This window comes from Nicotiana sylvestris, chromosome 11 (assembly GCF_000393655.2).
Source record: "Nicotiana sylvestris chromosome 11, ASM39365v2, whole genome shotgun sequence".
Lineage (NCBI taxonomy): Eukaryota > Viridiplantae > Streptophyta > Magnoliopsida > Solanales > Solanaceae > Nicotiana > Nicotiana sylvestris.
The window spans coordinates 6,572,246-6,600,045 of NC_091067.1; the positions used below are offsets into that span (position 1 = coordinate 6,572,246).

The 27,800-nt window shown below is 41.8% G+C and overlaps 2 protein-coding genes across 4 annotated transcripts; one reads left to right on the plus strand and one right to left on the minus strand.

Annotated features, from left to right (window-relative positions):
- Positions 1 to 2,697: 2,697 nt before the first annotated feature.
- Positions 2,698 to 3,209, minus strand: LOC138880696 (uncharacterized). The gene is made up of 2 exons (XM_070160872.1): positions 3,027 to 3,209; positions 2,698 to 2,928 (listed from the first exon to the last, which is right to left on the minus strand). The coding sequence occupies exons 1-2, from the start codon at positions 3,207 to 3,209 to the stop codon at positions 2,698 to 2,700; spliced, it is 414 nt and encodes a 137-aa protein (XP_070016973.1).
- A 3,560-nt stretch (positions 3,210 to 6,769) lies between these two features.
- On the plus strand, positions 6,770 to 27,535 carry LOC104249313 (uncharacterized). Of its 3 annotated transcripts, XM_070163084.1 has the most exons (18): positions 6,771 to 6,955; positions 7,221 to 7,278; positions 7,461 to 7,559; positions 8,210 to 8,310; positions 8,544 to 8,631; positions 8,741 to 9,091; positions 9,200 to 9,442; positions 9,528 to 9,746; positions 11,205 to 11,305; positions 11,559 to 11,646; positions 11,741 to 12,091; positions 12,200 to 12,442; positions 12,531 to 12,708; positions 25,663 to 25,744; positions 25,975 to 26,062; positions 26,157 to 26,507; positions 26,616 to 26,858; positions 26,946 to 27,535. In XM_070163084.1, exons 4-18 carry the CDS (start codon positions 8,306 to 8,308, stop codon positions 27,336 to 27,338), a joined length of 3,024 nt encoding a protein of 1,007 aa, XP_070019185.1. In that variant the 5' UTR covers positions 6,771 to 6,955; positions 7,221 to 7,278; positions 7,461 to 7,559; positions 8,210 to 8,305; the 3' UTR covers positions 27,339 to 27,535. The 3 variants fall into 3 exon arrangements, with proteins under 3 accessions (XP_070019184.1, XP_070019185.1, XP_070019186.1); XM_070163083.1 differs by lacking the exon at positions 7,461 to 7,559 and having other exon boundaries at positions 6,770 to 6,955; XM_070163085.1 differs by lacking the exons at positions 7,461 to 7,559; positions 8,210 to 8,310.
- Positions 27,536 to 27,800: the final 265 nt, after the last annotated feature.

Sequence of the window (27,800 nt, forward strand, 5' to 3'; positions counted from 1 at the left end):
ACCAATTGGTGTTTTAAAAGCAGTTCTGTAAGCCCAGAGTGCATCATCTAGCTTTTTGCCTCATCAGTTCTTGTGGCGTTTACAGTCTTGGTCAATACACTTTTTATTTCTCTATTAGACACTTCCACTTGTCCACTGGTCTGCAGGTGATAAGGGGTATCCACCTTGTGGCGTATATCATACTTTGCTAGCAACTTCTCGAAGGCTCGATTACAGAAGTGGGTGCCTCCGTCACTGATAATTGCTCTCGGGGCCCCAAAATGAGTGAATATGTTCTTCTTCAAAAATCCCACCACAACTCTTGCATCATTAGTGGGCAACGCTGCAGCTTCTACCCATTTGGATACGTAATCCACAGCAACGAGTATGTACTTATTGCCAAAGGTGCTGACGAAGGGTCCCATGAAGTCAATCCCCCAGACATCAAACACTTCCACCTCTTGAATCGGGTTCATGGGCATCTCATGGCGATGGGAAATGCTCCCGGTTCGCTGACATTCATTGTAGCCCTTCACCCATTGGTGCGTATCTTTAAACACTATTGTCTAAAAGAACACGGCCTCTAGCACTTTCGCAGCTGTCCTGACTCTTCCAAAATGCCCTCCATACGTTGATGCATGACATGCCTGCAAAACAGAAGATTGTTCTATCTCGGGGATGCACCTCCGGATCATATTGTCAACACATATTCGAAACAGGTAAGGTTCATCCCAATAATACATGCGGCAGTCACGATAAAACTTTTTCTTTTGTACAGAGGAAAGGTCATAGGGAACTATATCGCTTGTAGGTAGTTTGCAAAGTCTGCATACCATGACACTTCCTCAAGGATTGTAGCGAGCAACTGCTCATCTGAAAAGATTTCCAGAATATCCTCAACCTCAACTGAGTTTTCAGCTCCCTCAAGTCGTGATAGATGATCAGCGACTTGGTTTTCTGTGCCTTTACAGTCACGAATTTCGAGAACTCTTGTAGTAATAGTACCCAACGAATCATGCGCGATTTAGACTCCTTCTTCTCAATCAAGTACCTGAGAGCTGCATGATCAATATATACAATGACCTTAGACCCAATCAGGTATGATCTGAATTTGTCGAAAGCAAACACCACAACCAACATCTTCTTCTCAGTCATAGTGTAATTTAACTAGGCTCCACTCAGCGTTCGACTGCCATAGTAGATTGGATGCATTAGCTTGTCTTTCCGCTGTCCCAACACTGCTCGCACTGCGTAGTCACTGGCATCACATATGAGTTCGAATGGTTGCTCCCAGTCGGGGGCAACAATGATGGGTGTTGTGACTAGCCTCTTTTTCAACTCCTCGAATGCTACCCTACAATCATCAGAAAATAAGAAAGGGTGATCTTTTTCTTACAACTTACAGAGAAGGTTGGCAATTTTTGAGAAGTCTCTTATGAATCTCCGGTAGAAATCGGCATGCCCGAGGAAGCTCTTGATTGCCTTGACTGAAGTTGGAGGTGGTAGCTTTGCTATCACATCAACTTTAGCGCGATCCACATCAATTCCTTTACTTGACACCCCATGCCCCAAGACTATGCCCTCTTGTATCATGAAATGACACTTTTTCCAATTAAGAACCAGGTTAGTCTCGATACACCGTTTCAGCACACGAGTCAGATTCATAAGGCACTCATCGAATGAGTTCCCCACCACAGAAAAATCATCCATGAATACCTCCATTATGTCCTCTACCATGTCAGTGAATATGACCATCATGCACATTTGGAATGTGGCAGGTGCATTGCATAGGCCACGACATCCTCTAAAAAGCATAAATGCCATATAGGCAAGTGAAAGAAGTCTTCTCTCTGTCCTCTGGTGCAATGGAGATTTGGTTGTACCCTGAGTAACCATCCAGAAAACAGAAGTGTGACCTCCCTGTAAATCTGTCTAACATCTGATCAATGAAGGAAAGTGGGAAGTGGTCTTTCCGGGTGGCCAGATTTAACTTTCTGTAGTCCATGTAGATTCTCCAGCCCGTGATGGTTCTTGTTGAAATCAGTTCATTATTATCATTTTTATCACCGTTATGCCACCCTTCTTAGGCACACATTGCACTGGGCTAACCCAACTGCTGTCAGATATTGGGAAAATGATTCCCGCATCTAACCACTTTATCACTTCTTACTTCTCCACTTCTTTCATGTTTGGGTTCAGCCTTTTTTGATGTTCCCTGGAAGGTTTGTGTCCCTCTTCCAGCAGAATTTTATGCATACAATAGGCGGGGTTGATCCCCTTAATGTCTGCCATGGTCCATCCAATGACAGTCTTACACTCCTTGAGTACCTGCAAGAGTTGTTGTGCCTGCACATCTAACAAACTAGATGAGATAATAACAGGTAATGTGGAGTGAGGTCCAAGGAACTCATACCTGAGATGGGTGGGCAGTGGCTTCAATTCCAGCTTTGGTGGTTCTTCTATGGACGACTTGGATGAATGAGTTTCTCTATTTTCTAAGTGCAGGGGCTCAAATTCAAGAGTTCTATCCTAGAACCCTCTACCCTCTAATGCCAATACCCATTCTGCTAGTTCTTCTCCATTCACCTCATCTAAATTCATCAGACATGCAGCAAGAGGATCCTCAATAGTCAGCATCTCATCATCAGTTTCTACGATTGCATCCACGACATCAATAAGAGAGCAATTGGCAAATTCACTTGGTCGCCTCATAGATTTCTACACATTGAATGTTATCTCTTCATCGTTAAATCTCATCTTGAGCTCCCCAGTCTCACAATCAGTGAGAGCTCTCCTAGTGGCCAGGAACGGCCTTCCCAAAATTATGGGAATTTCTTCATCCACCTTGCAGTCTAAGATCACAAAATATGCAGGCAACACAAATTTCCCCACCTGAATCAACACATCATCCAAGATACCAGAGGGTCTTTTTACAGTCTTGTCAGTCAGCTGCAACAACATAGAGGTGGGTCTAGCTCTTCCAATCCCCAGCCTCTTATAAATCGCCAGGGTATAAGATTTATGCTAGCCCCTAGATCTCAAAGTGCCTTAGCAAAAGCAAAATTACCAATGGTGCAGGGAATTGTGAAACTCCCCAGATAAGACAGTTTCTCAGCAATTGGTCTAGTCACCACCGCACTGTAGGTCTGAGTAAGAGTCACTGTGGCCAAGTCTTGGAAATCGAATTTTCGGGACATCAAGTCCTTCATCATTTTTGCATACCCAGGCATCTCTTTCAAAGTATATATCAATGGAATATTTACCTGGATTTGTTTCAGCATCTCCAAGAATTTCTTGTATTGCTCCTCTTTTTGGTACTTGGCCAGCCTCTGAGGGAATGGTGCGGGAGGTCTCTTCTTCCCAATGATTTGGGATTGCTCTTTATCAGCTGTCACCTCAACGCCTTGTTCCTGGGATGTCTCAACTTCTTTCTCAGTCTCAATCTGAATGTTATGTTCTTCCTGGACAGGCTGGACTGTCACCTCTGTCAGTTTTGTTGGCTCATCTAGCTCAATGGGCACTGGTATGCATGTCTCATCCTATCTGCTTTCTCGAGCCCTATTTTGCTCCACATCTAAATCTCTGCCATTCCATAGACTCACTGCCATCAGCTGCTTCGGGCCTTGATCTTTTGGGTTTATTTGAGTGTTTGCAGGTAATGTCCCATGAGGACGATTGTTTAGAGACATCGAAATTTGGCCCATCTGCACTTCAATATTGTTGATAGCTGAATCATGTGCATATACTCTTTCACCAATTTTTGCATTAGACCCAATAATCTGCTGCATCATTGCCTCAAGTCTAGCAAACCCATCTTCCTGTCGTCCACCATGCTGCTGTTGAGAAGGGTGATACCCCTACTACTGATTTTTATTGTTATATCCCTGTGGCCTTGGGTAGGGTGCCATATTGTTAGGAGGTCTCATACCTCCCATGTTCCCATTGTTGAACTGTGGCTGGACTGGCCTGTACGACTGATTTTGCTGGCGCCAATTCTGACCACCCTATCTTTGGCCTCCATAATTAGACACATAGTTTATGTCTTCAGGGTAGTGATGGTGATCATGTTCTGTATTCCATTGATTACCAATTGGATGACTCATGTAAGATGTGCACAAGCCCCGATTGGTAGTATCTACAATGTGTACCTGCTGCTTCTGCCCTGACTCTTCCATCTTCTTGGTGAGTATACTCATCTGTGTCAATAAGGTGGCCATATTTTCAGCCATAAAGTTGGATCGATCTAAGGGCACAGAGTGAACCACTGGAGTGATAGGTGCATTCCTGGTTGTCCATCCTGAATTATGTGCCATCTTGTCGAGCAGACCCTGGCCTTCTCTCCATGTTTTGCTCAAAAATGCTCCACCAGCTGAAGCATCAACAATGTTCTTCACGCTATATGACAATCCCATGTAAAATCATTGCCCCAACATCAGATCTTGAATACCATGGTGCGAATATATAACCAAAATCCCTTTAAATCGTTCCCATGTTTCATGCAATGTCTCCATTGGTCTCTGTTTAAAACTCAAAATTTCATCAATTTGTTGAGCTGTCTTATTGGGTGGGTGGAACTTGTTCAGGAATTGCTTCACTAACTCCTCCCAAGTTGTTATGGAATTTATGGGGAGTGTGTTTAGCTAGGTCTGGGCAGCTCCTATCACTGAGAATGGAAACCATAACAGCTTGATTACTTCCGGAGTTACGTTGGATTGCCTTTGGGTTTTGTAGATTGATAGGAAATTCTTCAAGTGCTGTTGAGGATCTTCGACTTGTGAACCCGAAAATAGTCCCTTGTTTTGCAACAAGTGCAGCATGTTATTCGTGATTTGGAATGATTATGGGTTGTGCCCAGTCATAGAGAGCAGCCTCTGGCACAAGAGGAGCCACTGGCGCTATTGGTACAGTTGGGTATTCTTCGTGATCTCCCATGTCTGTTTCAAATTGTTCAATTGTTTGTTGTTGTTTGTTTTTCCGGTTGGCCCGATTCAAAGCCTTGAAAACTCTCTCGGGATCTGATAATGCTTCAAATACTTCACCAGTTCTCGATGAGTTTCTAGGCATGCACCTGTACAACCGAGTCAACAAACATTAAACTTTCAATGTAAACATTGTGTATAGAGAAAACTGACTACACTAAGAATTTTTGTACTTCTTTCAATTGTAATTGATAACACCGTCAACTCCCCGACAATGGCACCAAGATTTGATCACGCCCAACTATGCCTTACAAAAAGGACACGCGGATGTTGCAAATATAATCTGAGTATTTAGCCTAGAGTCGAACCCACAAGGAATTAACCTATCAATTACTCTCGTTAGACTTACTAAATTCCTCGGAATCAACTTCCCAAATGTTTGAATAATAATGGAGGATATTTCTACTAACTACAAATGAATGAAAATAAGCAACTGAAAACTAACTATGATTGAGTTGTAAACAATTAAAATAAGGTTCTAAGGTTATGATTTCCCCTATTGATGGAATCCCTTCCGGTTATGTTTCACATAGATTCACCCAATAATCATCTCTATCAATCATGAGCACTCTTATTACCGTAAATCTCTCCCGAGTAATCACGATAATTGACTAAACGCACTCTTCCAAGTTACGTTAGATGACTTTATTTATTACATCTCACTTTAGATTACACCCAAGACTTCGTTATCCCTAATCCCGCTTTTAAACCCTCACTTATTGATCCCTCATATATTTTGGGAGTGTTGTTGTTCAACAATTACTTTAATATGCACTCTCTCCCGAGTTATGCACACTAAATAGGCACAACTAATTGAGGATCGTGTCAATTAACTACAACATGCACGAACTTGAACAAATAGAGATTTAAACTGGGTAAATTATATTAACATAACAAGAAATTTCATCCTTCAATAAGTTCCATCAAACCCCTAGACTAGGAAATTAGCTACCCATGACAAAGCAAGATAAAACTACTAAATTATTCATAATGGGTAATTGCAAGAAAATAAAAGGAGATAGAAAAACTCTGATGTTTGGTTGATCTTCTCATACTTGTTCTTGCCTTCAAAGTAGTCTAAAAACAAGCTTAAAATTGTCTTGGACGAGCTTCTAAAGTTTATAAGGGTTTGGAACAAATTTTCCCCGATTTACACTTTGGTCCCCAAAATTTCTGGCACGTGAACAATTCACCGCGGTTGCGGCAAGACCGCGGCTCAACCACGGTGAATGCTGAACATTCTGCCTCGAACACTTGGTCTGCCGCGGTTCCACCGCGATCGCGGTGGAATTCACTCAGTCCATTGTTTTGCTTCTTTGTGCTCGGGTACTTCTTGATTGGCGTTTTCTTCACATTATTGCCTCCAAAACACTCCGTAGTGCTTCCTCGCTTAGAATATTCCCTGCGAAGCAAAAGAACACCATTTAGAGCATTTTGTTATCAATTTACCTATAAAATAACAATAAAACATGGTAATATTACGATGTAAATATCATCTATATAGCCTAATTTCACATATACACATTAAATATGGAAATGGGAAAAGAACGAGACATGTTGCCTTTTCATTTTTCCACGTGAATTTGCAGTAAATGACACTTATCCGTTCTAATTTATGTGAACATGTTTGACTGAGCACGGAATTTAAGAAAAAATGAAGACTTTTGAAATTTGTGATTCTAGACAAATCAAAAAGAGGCCAGAGTATTTATATGGTTATAAAGTTTCTCATTAAGGATAGAATTGTAAATTTAAAGTAAATAGATCCGCATAAAGTCGAACAAAAGAGAACTTGATGTTTAAGAGTTCGAGGCAGAAGCAAAACCTTTACTTTCCTTTTCTTTATTTATATCTCAGAAATATGCCCAAAAAAGCTGCCGTTTCTTGTGATTGAGATTTTATTTGAGGTTTTTAGCCGAGATTAACTAACACCTACAGGATTATTCTACTATTTGTTGCTAATGAACAAAATGTTCCGCAGTCTATTAAGATCAGCTGTAAAGTTCTTAACCTTAATTCAACCATTTTCTTTCATATTCTGGCTTTTGTATTTCATCTTCGAGTATCTTTTTTGTTGTTCAACTCCCTTTAGTTGGATGTTTTTTTAAATATGTATGTTTTCTTGATGCTTGTAACATGTATTTACTTGATGTTAAGTTCTTGATACCTTTCTTTCTTTGTTGAGATTCAATTGAATTATGATATGTGCTTGCATTATCTTTTTATCGTTAAATTTGATTTGTTTCTGCTTATGTTTACTAGGTGGTTGAATCTGAACTGTTTGGTTAAGATGCAAGTGGAGGTCATGCAGATACCCAATGTGAGTATATATCTGTTAAAAAAGGATATATGTTTCTATTTTCCTTTTGGTCCTCCTCTCACCCTTTAATCCCTCCTGCCTCCCCAAATAAAAGAAACAAAAGATGATTGTTCTATGATTTATGGTACCCTTAATGTGCTTATCCTTTTTGGTTTTAAATTGCGTTGATTGTTTCCTTCTAGGAGGTTAACATTTCCAATGATAATCTTGAAATCAAACAAGATTTTGAATCTGAACTGTTTGGTGAAGATGCCAATTGAGGTTGTGCAGATACCAATAATGTGAGTATCTGTTAAAAAGGTTATAATTTCCCTTTCTGATTTGTGATGACCGGAACATCCCCACCTACAATACACTGTATATCCCCACAAGGAAAAAAATATACAAAATGTAGTGGGGAATCATGAACTCTAGTAATTGAGTTATACAATGTCTTTGCCGTTAGTAACAAGATTTTTGTTGTCTTGATTAGGGGTGCAAACGTACAGGTTGGGTCGGATATGAGCAAGTCAAAACAGATAACTTAAAAAAAAGATAAATTATATGACCCCCGACCCGTATTTGAGACGGATAAAAAACGGGTTTATCCGGCGGATAGTATGGATATCCATATTATCCATGAATTCTTAAACATGGTCACTTATGAGAGAATTCCTTGTCTTCCAAACTTGAGGAACTCCAATTTGAGGCTTTATAAATGTAAAAGTTAACACATTAATTATCAACTAAGTGGATAATATGGTTCTTTATCCATATTCTGCCCGTTTTTAAATGGTTCATTATCCAACCCATTTTTTGATGGATAATATAGGTGGATGACTGTTTTTTTTAACCATTTTGCCACTTCTAGTCGTGATGTTAAGACAACAAGTGTATGAAAGGAGGCTATCTATCAGCTTGATCTCAAAAACCTATACTTTTTGTGAATCAGGGAGGACCTGCTCCTATACTTGTCAAAGCTGAGCAGCCATGTTCAGCAGCTCGAAAAAGCAATCTTTCTGATAAAGATTGTGTCTTGAAGACTGTTATGGGGTAAATTATTTTCTCTGTGATAATTATCCATTTAATTCAAAACTAATTGCTGTCCATCTTTGCATCTACTGTATGCAAAGATAGAAGACGTTGATATGTATTTAGTCTGTATGTTGGTATGCATGAGGTTTTCTCATGTATGCATGAGGTTCTTGGTTTCAAAAGTTTTGTTATTAGAGCATTATTTGAAGACACAAAGTTTTTTATTGATATTACCAAATATTGATTTGCAGTGTACTCAATGAGCCGACTCTGAAGAAGTTTGATCTCCTAAATAGACAATTGATAATTACAGGGATAACTAGTGCAGACATTCTGAAGGTCTGTCCTCCCGTAACCAGAGGATACATCTGTCTTTGGTGGTTATTTTTCAGTTCAATATTTTTCATGTCGCTCCTGGAGATTTAACATGTTTTTATCTTCACTCCAGGGTGTTGTTACCTTGATATTTGACAAGGCTGTACTGGAACCAACATTTTGCACGATGTATGCCCAACTGTTTTCTGATCTCAATGCAAAGCTGCCACCATTTCCTTCTGATGAGCCTGGTGGCAAAGAGATTACATTCAAGCGTGTTCTATTGAATAATTGTCAGGAGGCATTTGAAGGTGCTGCCAATATGCGAGAAGAGGCGAGGCAAATGACATCCCCGGAGCAGGAGTCAGAATGCAAGGACAAAGAAAGGTTGATAAAATTGCGGACTCTTGGCAATATACGGCTTATTGGAGAGCTTGTGAAGCAAAAGATGGTCCCTGAAAAGGTTGTTCATCACATCGTTCAGGTTGTTAATTTCTTGCCTTTTGCTCAGGTCTATTTGTTTCCATGTTGATTGCTGCCTTTAATACCTTGCACTGTACCAATTTTTGTGTTTGCTGGCTTTGTTCAACAGGAACTATTAGGACAAGATCCCAAAAGTTGTCCGGAAGAAGAGAATGTTGAAGCCATTTGCCAGTTCTTCAACTCCATTGGAAAACAGCTTGATGAGAAACACAAGTCAAGGCGCATCAATGATGTGTACTTTAACCGGTTGAAAGAACTCTCTACAAACCCTCAGTTGGCTCCACGTTTAAGGTGTATGGTTCTTGATGTGCTGGATTTACGTTCCAATAACTGGGTGCTTAGATGGGAAGAGGTGACACATCATTCTATCTTATATTTGTTTCCTGTTCATGTCATAGAATTATCTCACTTAATGTAATACTCTCTTTTTTGCACAGGGGAAACCAAAAATCATCACAGAGATTCACACGGAAGCAAAGACCTTGGAGTTGCGTTCTGGTTCCATTGCAAGCATGAGATATTCACGTGGTCCTCTGGGTCCTCAAGGCGGCTTGATTTCAAGCGGCTATCGGCGAGGAACTGGTGGTATGACGCCTGGAATGCTGGGAGTTAGGAAGATGCTGGGTATGCCTGAGATGGATAATGACAACTGGGAGGTTAGATAGATGGAAAAAACTTAATAATGACTAAACTTTTACAGTTAGATATATGAAAAAAACAAACGATCCCCCATATAGTACTAGATGTATCTTTGATGCAAAACTAGAGAAAAATATTGCATAAAATATTGCAAAGCAACATCAACACACCAGTATAATATGGGTGGAAATTTCTGAATTGATATCTAAAACAAACAAACTTTCCTGCATAATTTACTCGATATATATAATTTAATGGATTAGTATAATATACTAGATCAATATATTATACAGATTATACTAAATGTTGATATATATATTATACTGGATCAATATATTATTCTGAGTTCGAGTATATTTAATGAGTATTAGATAGAAAATCTGATAGATATATGGCAAGAAAAAATTATTATATAACTGCAGCAAATCAAGAAACAAAAAAATAGACAGTAATAATATTTTGAATAACAAGAATACCAAACAAATTATTCGGGATTACAATCAGTTTTTCGCATGAGCCAATGCAACCTTATTGTATATAATCAATCATTCTTTTTCCTGTATTTTCTTGCATAAGCATGAACTACTGCGGAATTTGTGCAATTTGTTCTGTTATGCCCATATCTTTTGCAACAACCACATCTTGGTTCCTTCTTGAATTCTGTACAGGAAACATGTCGATTCTTCTGTCTTCTTCCTAGCATTACTTTTGCATCTGGAGGCTTAGTGATTTCTGATTTAGTAGTATGTGGTATAACCCATGTTGTTGAATCACCTACAGAATTTACTTGCCCTTCATACGTTTTCAACCAAAAGTCCCTTGAATAATAGGCCGAGCAAAAGGCCGATTTCTTTTGATAAATAGTTTCAATTGCATGTTCACAGGGTATCTCGTCTAGCTGAAATTCAGAACAATCACATGTTCTTTTGTCTAGATCAACAATAAATCCCATACCCCCTTCTTTGACATTGAATTTGAGTCGATTAATAGGCAATACTCTAAATGTAAAAGTTGGTTTAGTTTTTTCTTCCAATGTTGCTTCTGCCCAATTTGATAACTCACGGAATATTCCTTCTGCAATTGTCCTTCTTTCATAGAACCAACTTTGCAATTTTCTTGTATGATATCCATCATTGTTAAAAGCGGCAATTCTCTTGCACGTCTCAAAACATTATTCATGGACTCAACAATATTTGTTGTTAGCATATCATATCGTCGTCTTGGACAATGTGAACGAGCCCATCTTCCTGGTGGTTCCTCCATCAAATAGTTGAATGTTTTCTTATCAACAACAGCTATTTGGGACATAAAGTCATCAAATTCTAATTGAATGTATACTCTTGCAGCATTTTGAAACAGTTTTATTATAGTGTTTCTCACTCTTCTGTTGTCTTGATGTTAAGACAACAAGTGTATGGAGGGAGGCTATCTATCAGTTCTTGATCTCAGAAACCTATACTTTGTTTGTGAATCAGGGAGAACCTGCTCCTACCCTTGACAAAGCCGAGCAGCCGTGTTCAGCAGCTCGAAAAAGCGATCTTTCCGAGAAAGATTGTGTCTTGAAGACTGTTATGGGGTAATTTTTTTTTCTCTGTGATAGTTATCCATTTAATTCAAAGCTAATTGCTGTCCATCTTTGCATCTACCCTATGCAAAGATAGAAGACGTTGATATGTATTTAGTCTGTATGTTAGTATGCGTGAGATTTTCTCATGTATGCATGAGGTTCTTGGTTTCAATTTTTTTATTATTAGAGAATGATAACTCTGTTGCGGCATTATTTGAAGATACAGAGTTTTTCATTGATATTACCAAATATTGATTTGCAGTGTACTGAATGAGCCGACTCTGAAGAAGTTTAATCTCCTAAATAGACAATTGATAATTACAGGGATAACTAGTGCAGACATTCTGAAGGTCTGTCCTCCCCTAACCAGCGGATACATCTGTCTTTGGTGGTTATTTTTCATGTCACTCCTGGAGATTTAACATGTTTTTATCTTCACTCCAGGGTGTTGTTACCTTGATATTTGACAAGGCTGTACTGGAACCAACATTTTGCACGATGTATTCCCAACTGTTTTCTGATCTCAATGCAAAGCTGCCACCATTTCCTTCTGATGAGCCTGGTGGCAAAGAGATTACATTCAAGCGTGTTATATTGAATAATTGTCAGGAGGCATTTGAAGGTGCTGCCAATCTGCGTGAAGAGGCGAGGCAAATGACATCCCTGGAGCAGGAGTCAGAACGCAAGGACAAAGAAAGGTTGATAAAATTGCGGACTCTTGGCAGTATACGGCTTATCGGAGAGCTTGTGAAGCAAAAGATGGTCCCTGAAAAGATTGTTCATCACATCGTTCAGGTTGTTAATTTCTTGCCTTTTGCTCAGGTCTATTTGTTTCCATGCTGATTGCTGCCTTTAATACCTTGCACTCTACCAATTGTTGTCTTTGCTGGTTTTGTTCAACAGGAACTATTAGGACAAGATCCCAAAAGTTGTCCGGAAGAAGAGAATGTTGAAGCCATTTGCCAGTTCTTCAACTCCATTGGAAAACTGCTTGATGAGAAACACAAGTTAAGGCGCATCAACGATGTGTACTTTAACCGGTTGAAAGAACTCTCTACAAACCTTCAGTTGGCTCCACGTTTAAGGTGTATGGTTCTTGATGTGCTGGATTTACGTTCCAATAACTGGGTGCTTAGACGGGAAGAGGTGACACATCATTCTATCTTATATTTGTTTCCTGTTCATGCCATAGAATTATCTCACTTAATGTAATATTCTCTCTTTTTTTGCACAGGGGAAACCAAAAATCATCACAGAGATTCACACGGAAGCAAAGACCTTGAAGTTACGTTCTGGTGCCACTGCAAGCATGAGAAACTCACGTGGTCCTCAAGGCGGCTTGATTTCTAGCGGCTATCGGCGAGGAACTGGTGGTATGACGCCTGGAATGCCGGGAGTTAGGAAGATGCCGGGTATGCCTGAGATGGATAATGACAACTGGGAGGTTACATAGATGAAAAAAACTTAATAATGACTAAACTTTTACGGTTAGATATATGAAAACAACAAACGACCACCCATATAGTACTAGATGTATCTTTGATGCAAAACTAGAGAAAAATATTGCATAAAATATTGCAAAGCAACATCAACACACCATTATAATATGGGTGGAGATTTCTGAATTGATATCTAAAACAAACAAACTTTCCTGCATAATTTACTCGATATGTATAATTTAATGGATTAGTATAATATATTAGATCAGTATATTATACTGATTATACTAAATGTTGATATATATATATTATACTGGATCAATATATTATTCTGAGTTCCAATATATTTAATGAGTATTAGATAGAAAATCTGATAGATATATGGAAAGAAAAAATTATTATGTAACTGCAACAAATCAAGAAACAAAAAAATAGACAGTAATAATATTTTGAATAACAAGAATACCGAACAAATTATTCGGGATTACAATCAGTTTTTCGCATGAGCCCATGCAACCTTATTGTATATAATCAATCATTCTTTTTCCTGTATTTTCTTGCATAAGCATGAACTACTGCGGAATTTGTGCAATTTGTTCTGTTATGCCCATATCTTTTGCAACAACTACATCTTGGTTCCTTCTTGAATTCTGTACAGGAAACATGTCGATTCTTCTGTCTTCTTCCTAGCATTACTTTTGCATCTGGAGGCTTAGTGATTTCTGATTTAGTAGTATGTGGTGTAACCCATGTTGTTGAATCACCTACAGAATTTACTTGCCCTTCATACGTTTTCAACCAAATGTCCCTTGAATAATAGGCCGAGTAAAAGGCCGATTTCTTTTGATAAATAGTTTCAATTGCAGCAATTGCATGTTCACAGGGTATCTCATCTAGCTGAAATTCAGAACAATCACATGTTCTTTTGTCTAGATCATCAATAAATCCCATACCCCCTTCTTTGACATTGAATTTGAGTCGATCAATGGGCAATACTCTAAATGTAAAAGCTGGTTTAATTTTTTCTTCCAATGTTGCTTTTGCCCAATTTGATAACTCACGGAATATTCCTTCTGCAATTGTCCTTCTTTCATAGAACCAGCTTTGCAATTTTTCTTGTATGATATCCATCATTATTAAAAGTGGCAATTCTCTTGCACGTCGCAAAACATTATTCATGGACTCAACAATATTTGTTGTTAGCATATCATATCGTCGTCTTGGACAATGTGAACGAGCCCATCTTCCTGGTGGTTCCTCCATCAAATAGTTGAATGTTTTCTTATCAACAACAGCTATTTGGGACATAAAGTCATCAAATTCTAATTGAATGTGTACTCTTGTAGCACTTTGAAACAGTTTTATTACAGTGTTTCTCACTCTTATTTGCTTTAGATTCTTTTCTAAATAATATATGCAAATACCATGTTAGCACTCGGGGAAAACTTTTGCAATTCCGTTTGCAATGGCCTTGTGTCGATCTGCCAAAAGTATTAAATCTTTACGAATGCCAATTGCTTTTCCAATGATAATCTTGAAATCAAACAAGATTTTGAATATGAATTGTTTGGTGAATATGCCAATTGTGGTTGTGCAGATACCAATAATGTGAGTATCTGTTAAAAAGGTTATAATTTCCTTTTCTGATTTGTGATGACAGGACCATCCCCACCTACAATACACTGTATATCCCCACAAGGAAAAAATAAATATAAAATGTAGTGGGGAATCATGAACTCTAGTAATTGAGTTATACAACGTCTTTGCTGTTAGTAGCAGGGTTTCTGTTGTCTTGATTAGGGGTGCAAATGGACAGGTTGGATCGGATATGAGCAGGTCAAAACAGATAACTTAAAAAACGGATAAATTATATGACCCGACCTGTCACGACCCAATCCCCGAACCCGGTCGTGATGGCGCCTCTCGTGAAGACAAGGCCAGCCAGACCAAAATGGAACACCTCTTTTAAACAGTTAATCATCATAAATAGTAATAACATATAATATAATACTCATAAATTGCGGAATTTAACGGTAATAACCGCAAGAACCATCCCGACACAACCCAAACCGGAGTGTCACAAGTCATGAGCTACTACAGAATCTACTATAGGTTTACAAAGTACAAAATCCGATACAACAGTCTGGAGAAAACATAAATGATAGAGGATAAGAGAGACAAGGGGCTGCATACGTCAACAGCTACCTCGTAACTCCAAATCACTGCCTAGCGTGGACGGAATCAGCGCTCAAGTGCGAACTCTGCTATACCTGAATCTGCACACATGGTGCATGGAGTAATGTGAGTACTCTGACTCAGTAAGTAATAATTATAAATAATGGCTGAAAGTATGAAAACACGTAAAGGCACAAAGAAATTCCATATTAAGCTGTAAAATCACTTAAAGCAGTAAATCAGTGAAGAATCAAATGATATTCCTTTTTTAAAACAAGTAAAATGATATTCCTTTTTTAAAACAAGTAAAATGATATTCCTTTTTAAAACAGGTAATTTAACAGGTTAATAACAAGTAGAAATCCACCCCTCGGGCACAGTATCATTCGCTCAGCAGAGTATCAGCCTCTTGGGCTCACTCTCAGAATAGTAGCAGCCCCTCGGGCTACTTCACCATCACTCATATCAGCCCCTCGGGCATAACATCAATCACTCAGAACAATGGGTACCCGCGCTCACTGTGGGTGTGCAGACTCCGGAGGGGCCCTTACGGCCTAAGCGCTATATCAAGCCACCTCATGGCATCATCACTCGGCACCCGGCCTCACATCACTCAAGCCGCCTCGTGGCATATAAAGTATCTCAGGCCCTCGGCCTCATATCACTCAGCATATCCTCACATATGGCCCTCGGCCTCACTCAGTCCAAAAATCATCACAAGCCCCTTGGCCATTAGTAAAACAGTAGTTCTCAGCCCAAAACATGTTGTAGAAATATCATTAAGTTTCAAATCTGAGTAAAAGTGGCTGAGTTTGTAAAACAGTAGATATCAACAGGACTGAGTTCAAATAATAAGTCAAGTAGTGAGGAAACAGTGATAAAAATCCCCGAAGGGTTCAAATAGTTGGCACGAAGCCCAAATATGACAATCAACCCAAATCATGATTATAACAAATGAATTTCAGTCAAATATTCAGTAAAATCATCAATCGGGATGGACCAAGTCACAATCCCCAGTAGTGAAAGACCCCACGCTCATCATCCAGCGCGTATCTTGTCTCAATATAGCACTACGATGTGCAATCCGGGGTTTCAAACCCTCAGAACATCATTTACAACCATTACTCACCTCGAACTGGCTAATTCTCTAGCTCGCGACGCCTTTGCCCCTCAAATTGGCCTCCACGCGCGTCGAATCTATCCAAAATCAGAACGAATACGTCGCAATATGCTAAGGGAACAAAGCCCAAGCGAAAACATTCGAAAAATATAAAAAATCTCGAAATTAGAAAAACCCGAGCCCCAGGCCCACGTCTCGGAATCGGGTAAAATTTACATTTTCAGAATCCTCATACCCTCACGAGTCTAACCATACCAAAATTATTCAATTCCGATACCATTTGGTCCTTCAAATCATCATTTTACGTTTTTGAAAGGTTTCACAATTTTCTTCCCAAATTCCATCTCAAATCACGAATTAAATGATGAATTCAGTGATAGATTCATGTATTCTAGCCAAATCTGAGTTAAAATCACTTACCCCGATGAATTTCTTGAAGAACCTTCGAAAAATCGCCAAAATCCGAGCTCTCTAGGTTAAAATATTAAATAAAACCCAAGACCTCGTATTTATAGGTACCCCTCAGGTTTCAGCTACCGCGGGCCGCACCAAAACGACCGTGACCGTGCCCGCTTTTGTGCGGTCTGCGCGACGCCTACCGCGCCCGCTTTTGTGCGGTCCGCACAACACTCAACGCGGGCACACTTATTTTTGTGCGGACTGCGTGAGTGAGTTCCGGGGCCTGCAACCCCTGTAGACCTGCTACAACTATGATTTTTGCACTAAAACATCCCGGAACCTATCCGGAACTCCCGGAACTTCAAACCAATTGTACCAACACATCCCATGACATCGTTCAAACTTGCTCAAAACTTCGGAATGCTCACAACAACATCAAATCACCAATTTAACATAGGATTCAAGCCTAAGAACTCCAAAAACTCTTAAATTATGCTTTCGATCAAAAGGTCTATCAAATCTCGTCCGAATGGCCGAAATTTTGCACACACATCCCAAATGACACAATGAAGCTACTGCAACTCTCGGAATTCTATTCTGACCCCTATATCAAAATCTCGCCTATCAACCGGAATTTGCCGAAATATCAATTTCGCCAATTCAAGCTTAAATCTTCTCTACAACTCCAAAACTCATTCCGATCGCACTCTTAAGTCACAAATCACCTCCCGAAGCTAACCGAACCATGGAAACTCACTTCCGAGCCTTCTAACATATAAGTCAACACCCGGTTGACTTTTCCAACTTAAGCCTTCTTAAAAGAAACTAAGTGTCTCATTTCTTACCAAATCCTCTCCGAACTCAAACTAATCAACTCGATCACATAAAACACGGATAACGAAGCGTAAAGAAGCTGAAATGGAAGAAACGGAGCGGTAACTCATGAGACGACTGGCCGGGTCGTCACATCCTCCCCAACTTAAACAAACGTTCGTCCTCGAACGAGTCAAGAAACATACCTGAAGCCTCAAACAGATGAGGATATCTGCTCCGTATCTCCCGCTCGGTCTCCCAGGTAGCCTCCTCCACGGGCCGACCTCTCCACTGCACTTCACTGAAGTTATATCCTTTGACCTCAACTTCCGAACCTGGCGACCCAAAATAGCTACTGGCTCCACATCAAAGGTCAAATCATCATCCAACTGAACCGTGCTGAAGTCCAAAACATGAGACGGATCCCCAATATACTTCCGGAGCATAGAAACATGAAATACCGGATGCACACTCGACAGGCTAGGTGGCAAAGCAAGCTCATAAGCCACCTCCCCAATCCTCCGAAGCACCTCAAAAGGCCCAATGAATCGAGGACTCAACTTGCCTTTCTTCCCAAACCTCATAACACCCTTCATGGGTGAAACCTTCAGCAAAACTTTCTCACCGACCATGTAGGACACATCTCGAACCTTCCGGTCTGCATAACTCTTCTGACGCGACTGCGCTGTACGAAGCCTCTCCTGAATCACCTTCACCTTCTCTAAGGCATCCTGAACCAAATCTGTCCCCAATAGTCTAGCCTCACCGGGCTCGAACCAACCAACCGGAGATCTACACCGCCTCCCGTACAAAGCCTCATATGGAGCCATCTGAATACTCGACTGGTAGCTGTTGTTGTAAGCAAACTCTGCAAGTGGTAGAAACTTATCCCATGAACCTCCAAAGTCAATAACACAAGCACGCAACATGTCCTCCAATATCTGAATAGTACGCTCGAACTGTCCGTCCGTCTGAGGATGAAACATTGTGCTCAACTCTACCTGAGTACCCAACTCTCTCTACACGGCTCTCCAAAACTGCGAAGTAAACTGAGTACCTCTATCTGAGATGATGGAGACCGGAATACCATGCAACCGAACAATCTCCCGGATATAAATCCCTGCCAACCGCTTTGAAGAATAGGTAGTACACACAAGGATGAAGTGCGCAGACTTGGTCAGCTGATCCACAATCACCCAAATAGCATCGAACTTCTTCAAAGTCCGAGGAAGACCACTCACAAAATCCATGGTGACCCTCTCCCACTTCCACTCGGGAATAACCATCTGCTGAAGCAAGCCACCCGGTCTCTGATGCTCATATTTCACCTGCTGACAATTGAGACACCGAGCTACAAATCCCACGATATCTTTCTTCATTCTTCTCCACCAATAGTGCTGCCTCAAATCCTGATACATCTTCGCGGCACCCGGATGAATGGAATATCGCGAGCTATGGGCCTCCTCCAGAATCAACTCTCTAAGCCCATCCACATTGGGCACACAAATCCGGCCCTGCATCCTCAACACACCATCATCACCGATGGTCACATCTCTGGCATCATCATGCTGGACTTTGTCCTTAAGGACAAGCAAATGCGGATCATCATACTGACGCTCTCTGATACGATCATATAAGGAAGACCGAGAAACCACACATGCCAACACCCGACTGGGCTCCGAAATATCCAATCTCACGAACCGATTGGCCAAGGCCTGAACATCAACTGCAAGGGGTCTCTCCCCAACTGGAATATATGCCAAACTCCCCATACTCACTGCCTTTCGGCTCAATGCATCGGCCACCACATTGGCCTTTCCCGGATGGTACAAAATAGTGATATCATAATCCTTAAGCAACTCCAACCATCTCCGCTGCCTCAAATTAAGATCTTTTTGCTTGAACAAATGCTGAAGATTGCGATGATCAGTGAACACCTCACAAGATACGCCATACAAGTAATGCCTCCAAATCTTCAATGCATGAACTATGGCAGCCAACTCCAAATCATGAACGGGGTAGTTCTTCTCATGGGGCTTCAACTGACGAGAAGCATAAGCAATAACTCTACCCTCCTGCATCAACACACAACCAATCCCAACTCTCGAAGCATCACAATACACAGTATATGAACCTGAAGCTGATGGCAACACCAACACTGGAGCTGTGGTCAAGGCTGTCTTGAGCTTCTGAAAGCTCTCCTCACACTCGTCCGACCATACAAGTGGAGCACCCTTCTGAGTCAACTTGGTCAAGGGCGATGCAATGGATGAAAATCCCGGAACAAACCGGCGATAATAGCCTGCCAACCCAAGAAAGCTACGAATCTCTGTGGCTGAGGACGGTTTGGGCCAACTCTGGACCGCCTTTATCTTCTTCGGATCAACCTGTATACCCTCGCTGGACACCACGTGCCCCAAGAAAACCACTGAACTGAGCCAAAACTCACACTTGGAGAATTTTGCATAAAGCTTCTCCTCCCTCAATCTCTGCAACACAACCCTCAAATGCTCTGCGTGCTCCTCCTGACTACGCGAGTATACCAGAATATCATCAATGAATACTATAACGAACGAATCAAGATAAGGCCGGAACACGCTGTTCATCAAATGCATGAATGCTGTTGGGGCATTGGTTAGCCCGAAGGACATAACAAGAAACTCATAATGACCATATCTAGTCCTGAAAGCAGTCTTAAGAATATCTGAATCCCTGATCTTCAACTGGTGATAACCCGAACGGAGATCAATTTTGGAGAATACCTCGCTCCCTGAAGCTGATCAAATAAATCATCAATGCGAGGCAAAGGATACTTGTTCTTAATTGTTACTTTGTTTAATTGCCTATAATCAATGCACATTCTCATCGTGCCATCCTTCTTCTTCACAAATAAAACCGGTGCACCCCAAGGGGACACACTAGGCCGAATGAACCCCTTATCTAGGAGTTCCTGAAGCTGTTCTTTCAATTCTTTCTACTCTGTTGGTGCCATACGATATGACGGAATAGAAATGGGCTGAGTGCCCGGCACCAGGTCAATACCAAAATCAATGTCCCTGTCCGGTGGCATGCCCGGCAGGTCTGCAGGAAACACATCGGGAAAATCCCTCACAGCTGGGACAGAATCGATACTAGGAGTCTCAGCTCCAACATCCCTTACAAATGCTAGATATGAAAGGCAACCCTTCCCAACCATACGCTGGACCTTCAAGAAAGAGATCACTCTACTAGGGATATAATCAGTCATACCACGCCACTCGACCCGCGGTACACCCGGCATAGCCAAAGTGACTGTCTTAGCATGACAGTCTAGAATAACACGACATGGAGATAGCCAATCTATGCCCAAAATGACATCAAAATCCACCATGCTCAATAGCAATAGATCTACTCGGGTCTCCAGACCCCCAATAGTCACCACACATGACCGGTATACACAGTCTACAACAACAGTATCGCCCACTGGGGTAGATACATGAATAGGTAAAGCAAGAAACTCACGGGGCGTACCCAAATAATGAGCAAAGTATGATGACACATAAGAAAAGGTGGAACCGGGATCAAATAATACAAAGGCATCTCTGTGGCAGACTGAAACAATACCTGTAATGACAGCATTCGAAGCAATGGCGTCGGGTCTGCCCGGGAGTGCATAGAAACGGGCCTGACCTCCCCCTCTGGGGCGACCCCTGGCTGCCTGACCTCCACCCCTAGCTGGTTGGGCGGGTGGTGAAGTAACTGGAGCAGAAGTCGAGGGCTGACCCCTCTGCTGGGACGAACTAGCAACACGACGAGGACACTGCCTCCACACATGTCCAAACTCTCCACTCTCAAAACAACTCCCAGGTGCTGGAGAAAGGGACTGAAGGGAACCCCTCGCACCAGAGTGACCAGCTGATGTACTCGACATAGAAGAACCCTGAGTTGACGGGGCACGAGATAAACTCTGGGATGGAAGGGCACTGAGTGATGACTGGCCCCGCTGAGATCCATGATGACCATGACCCGAAGATGCCCCGCGATACTCTGGGCGGGCTGACTGAGCAGGCCTGAAAGAACGGCCTCTACCATGCTGAAACTGGTCCCTCGAAGAAGCACCACTATAACTGCCAGATCCTCGAGGCTTCTTGGCCTCCCTCTCCTCTAGATCCTGCTGGCGAACCGTCTCAATCTCACGAGCGATATCGACCACCTCCTCGAACGTAGCACCCAACACCCTCTCTCGGGTCATAAGAATATGAAGGTGATAGTTAAGGCCATCAACAAATCTCCTGATCCTCTCACAATCTGTCGGAACCATCCAAATGGCATGACGAGCCAACTCAGAAAACCTCGACTCATACTGTGACACAGTCATATCCCCCTGTCGCAACCACTCAAACTGTCTATGCAGCTCCTCTCTGCGGGACTGCGGCACATACTTCTCCAAGAAGAGAGTGGAGAACTGCTGCCAAGTAAGGGGCGTTGCTTCAACCGGCCTACGCCTCTCATACGCCTCCCACCATGTGAAGGCAACCCCAATAAGCTGAAAGGTGGTAAATGCCACACCACTAGTCTCAAGATTCCCTGCTGTACGGAGCATCCGCTGACACTTATCAAGAAAACCCTGGGCATCCTTGCCCTCGGCACCACTGAATGACGGAGGCTGGAGTCTACCAAACCTCTCAAGACGACGCTGCTCATCATCCGACATAACTGGCACAACAAACTCTTGAGCTGGTGCAACCGGCTGAGCTGGAGGTGCCCTCCGTGTCTGTAGTCCCTGCACTACCTGTTCAGGTGTGCGAGCAGCAGGGGTCTGATTGCCTCCCCCGGCCTGTGAAGTAGCTGCTGCTGTAGTGGCTGAAACTGCCTGAGCTAGGCCAGTGCAAACTGATAAGATCTGTGCCAAGGCCTCCTGAAGACCCGGAACCACGATAGGCACAACTGGTGCCTAAACTGGTGCTGTTGGAGCATCCATAGCTGGAGCTTGATCCGGCGCCGGGGCAGCTGGTGGGTCAACAGGTGCTGCCCTCGCTGCTCTGCCTCTGCCACGTCCACGGCCTCTGGTGGCCTCAGTGGGTGGCACTGGTGGTCGTCCACCTCGTCCGGTAGCGCGAGTCCTCGCCATCTGCGAGAGAATCGAATAACAGAAGTTTAGCATCCAGATCAACAAGTTCGCACGATAGAAGTTTCAAGAATTTGAAGTTTTTTCCTAAAGGTTCTGCAGCCTCTCGAGGATAAATACAGATGTCTTCGTACCGATCTGCGAGACTCTACTAAACCTGCTCATGACTCGTGAGACCTATGTAACCTAGACTCTGATACCAACTTGTCACGACCCAATCCCCGAACCCGGTCGTGATGGCGCCTCTCGTGAAGACAAGGCCAGCCAGACCAAAATGGAACACCTCTTTTAAACAGTTAATCATCATAAACAGTAATAACATATAATATAATACTCATAAATTGCGGAATTTAACGGTAATAACCGCAAGAACCATCCCGACACAGCCCAAACCGGGGTGTCACAAGTCATGAGCTACTACAGAATCTGCTATAGGTCTACAAAGTACGGAATCCGATATAACAGTCTGGAGAAAACATAAATGATAGAGCATAAGAGAGACAAGGGGCTGCGGACGTCAACAGCTACCTCGTAACTCCAAATCACTGCCTAGCCTGGACGGAATCAGCGCTCAGGTGCGAACTCTGCTATACCTGAATCTGCACACACGATGCAGGGAGTAATGTGAGTACTCCGACTCAGTGAGTAATAATTATAAATAATGGCTGAAAGTATGAAAACACGTAAAGGCACAAAGAAATTCCATATTAAGCTGTAAAATCACTTAAAGCAGTAAATCAGTGAAGAATCAAATGATATTCCTTTTTAAAACAGGTATTTAACAGGTTAATAACAAGTAGAAATCCGCCCCTTGGGCACCGTGTCATTCGCTCAGCATAGTATCAGCCCCTCGGGCTCAGTATCAATCACTCAGAACAGTATCAGCCCCTCGGGCTCACTCTCAGAATAGTATCAGCCCCTCGGGCTACCTCACCATCACTCATATCAGCCTCTCGGGCATAGCATCAATCACTCAGAACAATGGGTACCCGCGCTCACTGTGGGTGTGCAGACTCCGGAGGGGCCCCTTACGGCCCAAGCGCTATATCAAGCCACCTCGTGGCATCATCACTCGGCACTCGGCCTCACATCACTCAAGCTACCTCGTGGCATATAAAGTATCTCAGGCCCTCGACCTCATATCACTCAGCATATCCTCACATATGGCCCTCGGCCTCACTCAGTCAAAAAATCATCACAAGCCCCTTGAGCATTAGTAAAACAGTAGTTCTCAGCCCAAAACATGTTGTAGAAATGTCATTTAAGTTTCAAATCTGAGTAAAAGTGGCTTAGTTTGTAAAACAGTAGATATCAACAGGACTGAGTTCAATAAGTCAAGTAGTGAGGAAACAGTGATAAAAATTCCCGAAGGGTTCAAATAGTTGGCACGAAGCCTAAATATGGCAATCAACCCAAATCATGATGATAACAAATGAATTTCAGTCAAATATTCGGTAAAATGATCAATCGGGATGGACCAAGTCACAATCCCCAGTAGTGAAAGACCCCACGCTCATCATCCAACGCGTATCTTGTCTCAATATAGCACTACGATGTGCAATCCGGGGTTTCAAACCCTCAGGACATCATTTACAACCATTACTCACCTCGAACTGGCTAATTCTCTAGCTCGCGACGCCTTTGCCCCTCAAATTGGCCTCCACGCGCGTCGAATCTATCCAAAATCAGAACGAATGCGTCACAATATGCTAAGGGAACAAAGCCCAAGCGAAAACATTCGAAAAATATCAAAAATCTCGAAATTAGCAAAACCCGAGCCCCGGGCTCACGTCTCGGAATCGGGTAAAATTTACATTTTCAGAATCCTCATACCCTCACGAGTCTAACCATACCAAAATTATTCAATTCCGATACCATTTGGTCCTTCAAATCATCATTTTACGTTTTCGAAAGGTTTCACAATTTTCTTCCCAAATCCTATCTCAAATCACGAATTAAATGATGAATTCAGTGATAGATTCATGTATTCTAGCCAAATCTGAGTTAAAATCACTTACCCCGATGAATTTCTTGAAAAACCTTCGAAAAATCGCCAAAATCCGAGCTCTCTAGGTTAAAATATTAAATAAAACCCAAGACCTCGTATTTATAGGTACTCCTCAGGTTTCAGCTACCGCGGGTCGCACCAAAACGACCGCGCCCGCGCCCGCTTTTGTGCGGTCCGCACAGCACTCAACGCGGGCGCACTTATTTTTGTGCGGACTGCGTGAGTGAGTTCCGGGGCCTGCAACCCATATAGACCTGCTACAACTATGATTTTTGCACTAAAACATCCCGGAACCTACCTGGAACTCCCGGAACTTCAAACCAATTGTACCAACACATCCCATGACATCGTTCAAACTTGCTTAAAACTTCGGAATGCGCACAACAACATCAAATCACCAATTTAACATAGGATTCAAGCCTAAGAACTCCAAGAACTCTTAAATTATGCTTTCGATCAAAAGGTCTATCAAATCTCGTCCGAATGGACTGAAATTTTGCACACACATCCCAAATGACACAATCAAGCTACTGCAACTCTCGGAATTCTATTCCGACCCCTATATCAAAATCTCGCCTATCAACCGGAATTTGCCGAAATATCAATTTCGCCAATTCAAGCCTAAATTTTCTCTACAACTCCAAAACCCATTTCGATCGCGCTCCTAAGTCACAAATCACCTCCCGAAGCTAACCGAACCATCAGAACTCACTTCCGAGCCTTCTAACACATAAGTCAACACTCGGTTGACTTTTCCAACTTAAGCCTTCTTAAAAGTGACTAAGTGTCTCATTTCTTACCAAATCCTCTCCGAACTCGAACTAATCAACTCGATCACATAAAACACGGATAACGAAGCGTAAAGAAGCTGAAATGGGGGAAACAGAACGGTAACTCATTAGACGACTGGCCGGGTCGTCACACAACCCGTATTTGAGACGGATAAAAAAGGGTTTATCCGGCGGACAGTATGAATATATATATTATCCATGGATTCTTAAACATGGTCACTTACGAGAGAATTCCTTGTCTTTCAAACTTGAGGAACTCCAATTTGAGGCTTTACAAATGTAAAAGTTAACACATTAATTATCAACTGATAAGTGGATAATATGGTTCTTTATCCATATTCGATCCATTTTTAAATGATTCATTATTCATCCCATTTTTTGATGGATAATATGGTGGGTGACTATTTTCTTTTAACCATTTTGCCACCTCTAGTCTTGATGTTAAGACAACAAGTGTATGAAAGGAGGCTATCTATCAGCTTGATCTCAAAAACCTATACTTTTTGTGAATCAGGGAGGACCTGCTCCTATACTAGTCAAAGCCGAGCAGCGATGTTCAGCAGCTCAAAAAAGCGTGTCTTGAAGACTGTTATGGGGTAGATTATTTCCTCTGTGATAATTATCCATTTAATTCAAAACTAATTGCTGTCCATCTTTGCATCTATTGTATGTTAAGATAGAAGACGTTGATATGTAATTAGTCTGTATGTTAGTATGCGTGAGGTTTTCTCATGTATGCATGAGGTTCTTGGTTTCAAAAGTTTTGTTATTAGAGCATTATTTGAAGACACAGTTTTTATTGATATTACCAAATATTGATTTGCAGTGGACTCAATGAGCCGACTCTGAAGAAGTTTGATCTCCTAAATAGACAATTGATAATTACAGGGATAACTAGTGCAGACATTCTGAAGGTCTGTCCTCCCGTAACCAGAGGATACATCTGTCTTTGGTGGTTATTTTTCATGTCACTCCTGGAGATTTAACATGTTTTTATCTTCACTCCAGCGTGTTGTTACCTTGATATTTGACAAGGCTGTACTGGAACCAACATTTTGCACGATGTATGCCCAACTGTTTTCTGATCTCAATGCAAAGCTGCCACCATTTCCTTCTGATGAGCCTGGTGGCAAAGAGATTACATTCAAGCGTGTTCTATTGAATAATTGTCAGGAGGCATTTGAAGGTGCTGCCAATCTGCGAGAAGAGGCGAGGCAAATGACATCCCTGGAGCAGGAGTCAGAACGCAAGGACAAAGAAAGGTTGATAAAATTGCGGACTCTTGGCAGTATACAGCTTATCGGAGAGCTTGTGAAGCAAAAGATGGTCCCTGAAAAGATTGTTCATCACATCGTTCAGGTTGTTAATTTCTTGCCTTTTGTTCGGGTCTATTTGTTTCCTTGCTGATTGCTGTCTTTAATACCTTGAACTGTACCAATTTTTGTGTTTGCTGGTTTTGTTCAACAGGAACTATTAGGACAAGATCCCAAAAGTTGTCTGGAAGAAGAGAATGTTGAAGCTATTTGCCAGTTCTTCAACACCATTGGCAAACTGCTTGATGAGAAACAAACGTCAAGGCGCATCAACGATGTATACTTTCACCGGTTGAAGGAACTATCTACAAACCCTCAGTTGGCTTCACGTTTAAGGTGTATGGTTCTTGATGTGCTGGATTTACGTTCCAATAACTGGGTGCCTAGATGGGAAGAGGTGACACATCATTCTATCTTATATTTGTTTCCTGTTCATGTCATAGAATTATCTCACTTAATGTAATATTCTCTCTTTTTTGTACAGGGGAAACCAAAAACCATCACAGAGATTCACACAGAAGCGAAGACCTTGGGGTTGCGTTCTGGTGCCTCTGCAAGTATGAGAAATTCACGTGGTCCTCTGGGTCCTCAAGGTGGCTTGATTTCTGGCGGCTATCGGCGAGGAACTGGTGGTATGACGCCTGGAATGCCGGGAGTTAGGAAGATGCCGGTTATGCCTGGGATGGATAATGACAACTGGGACGTTCCTAGATCATGGTCGATGCCGAGAGGTAATGGACCAATGGTGCAGCCTGGTGGACGTGGTCCGCCACCACTGGTCGTCAAGTCGCCCTCATTGAACCCAAGGCTTCTGCCTCAGGGTAGTGATGGCTTCGTGAGTGCTCAGGGTAGTGGTGCACCTCCTGCTGGAAAGTAGTGTGTTCATAGAAAGATTTTGCCTTTTGAGATTGGTTAATTGTCTTCCATTAGTTATATATTTATTTCCCCTTTTGACTAGTTAAATTAAAAGTTTTGTCAAACTTGTGAGTTCATACTGCAATTTGCTGCATAGGAAGATATACCATTTTTGAAGGAAGATTCGAAATCACAAGTCTGTCATTTGTTGGTGCTTTATATTTTCTGTACATTGCTATGCTCTTTGTTTCTCTCCAGAGTACATTGTGTCCCAAATGGTTTCTTGTGAATAAATTCTACATATATTTCGTCTATATTGGTACGCGTTTTGACATACAAATTGTAATTTTTGAAAAAAGTAATATCTGTATTTAAGTTGAAAAATAATATTTGGAATTTATAATTATGTTTGGACATGCATTTCACTTGAAAAAGTGTTGTACTTTTGTGAGTGAAAATTTATTTCCGAAAATTGCAAAATTTC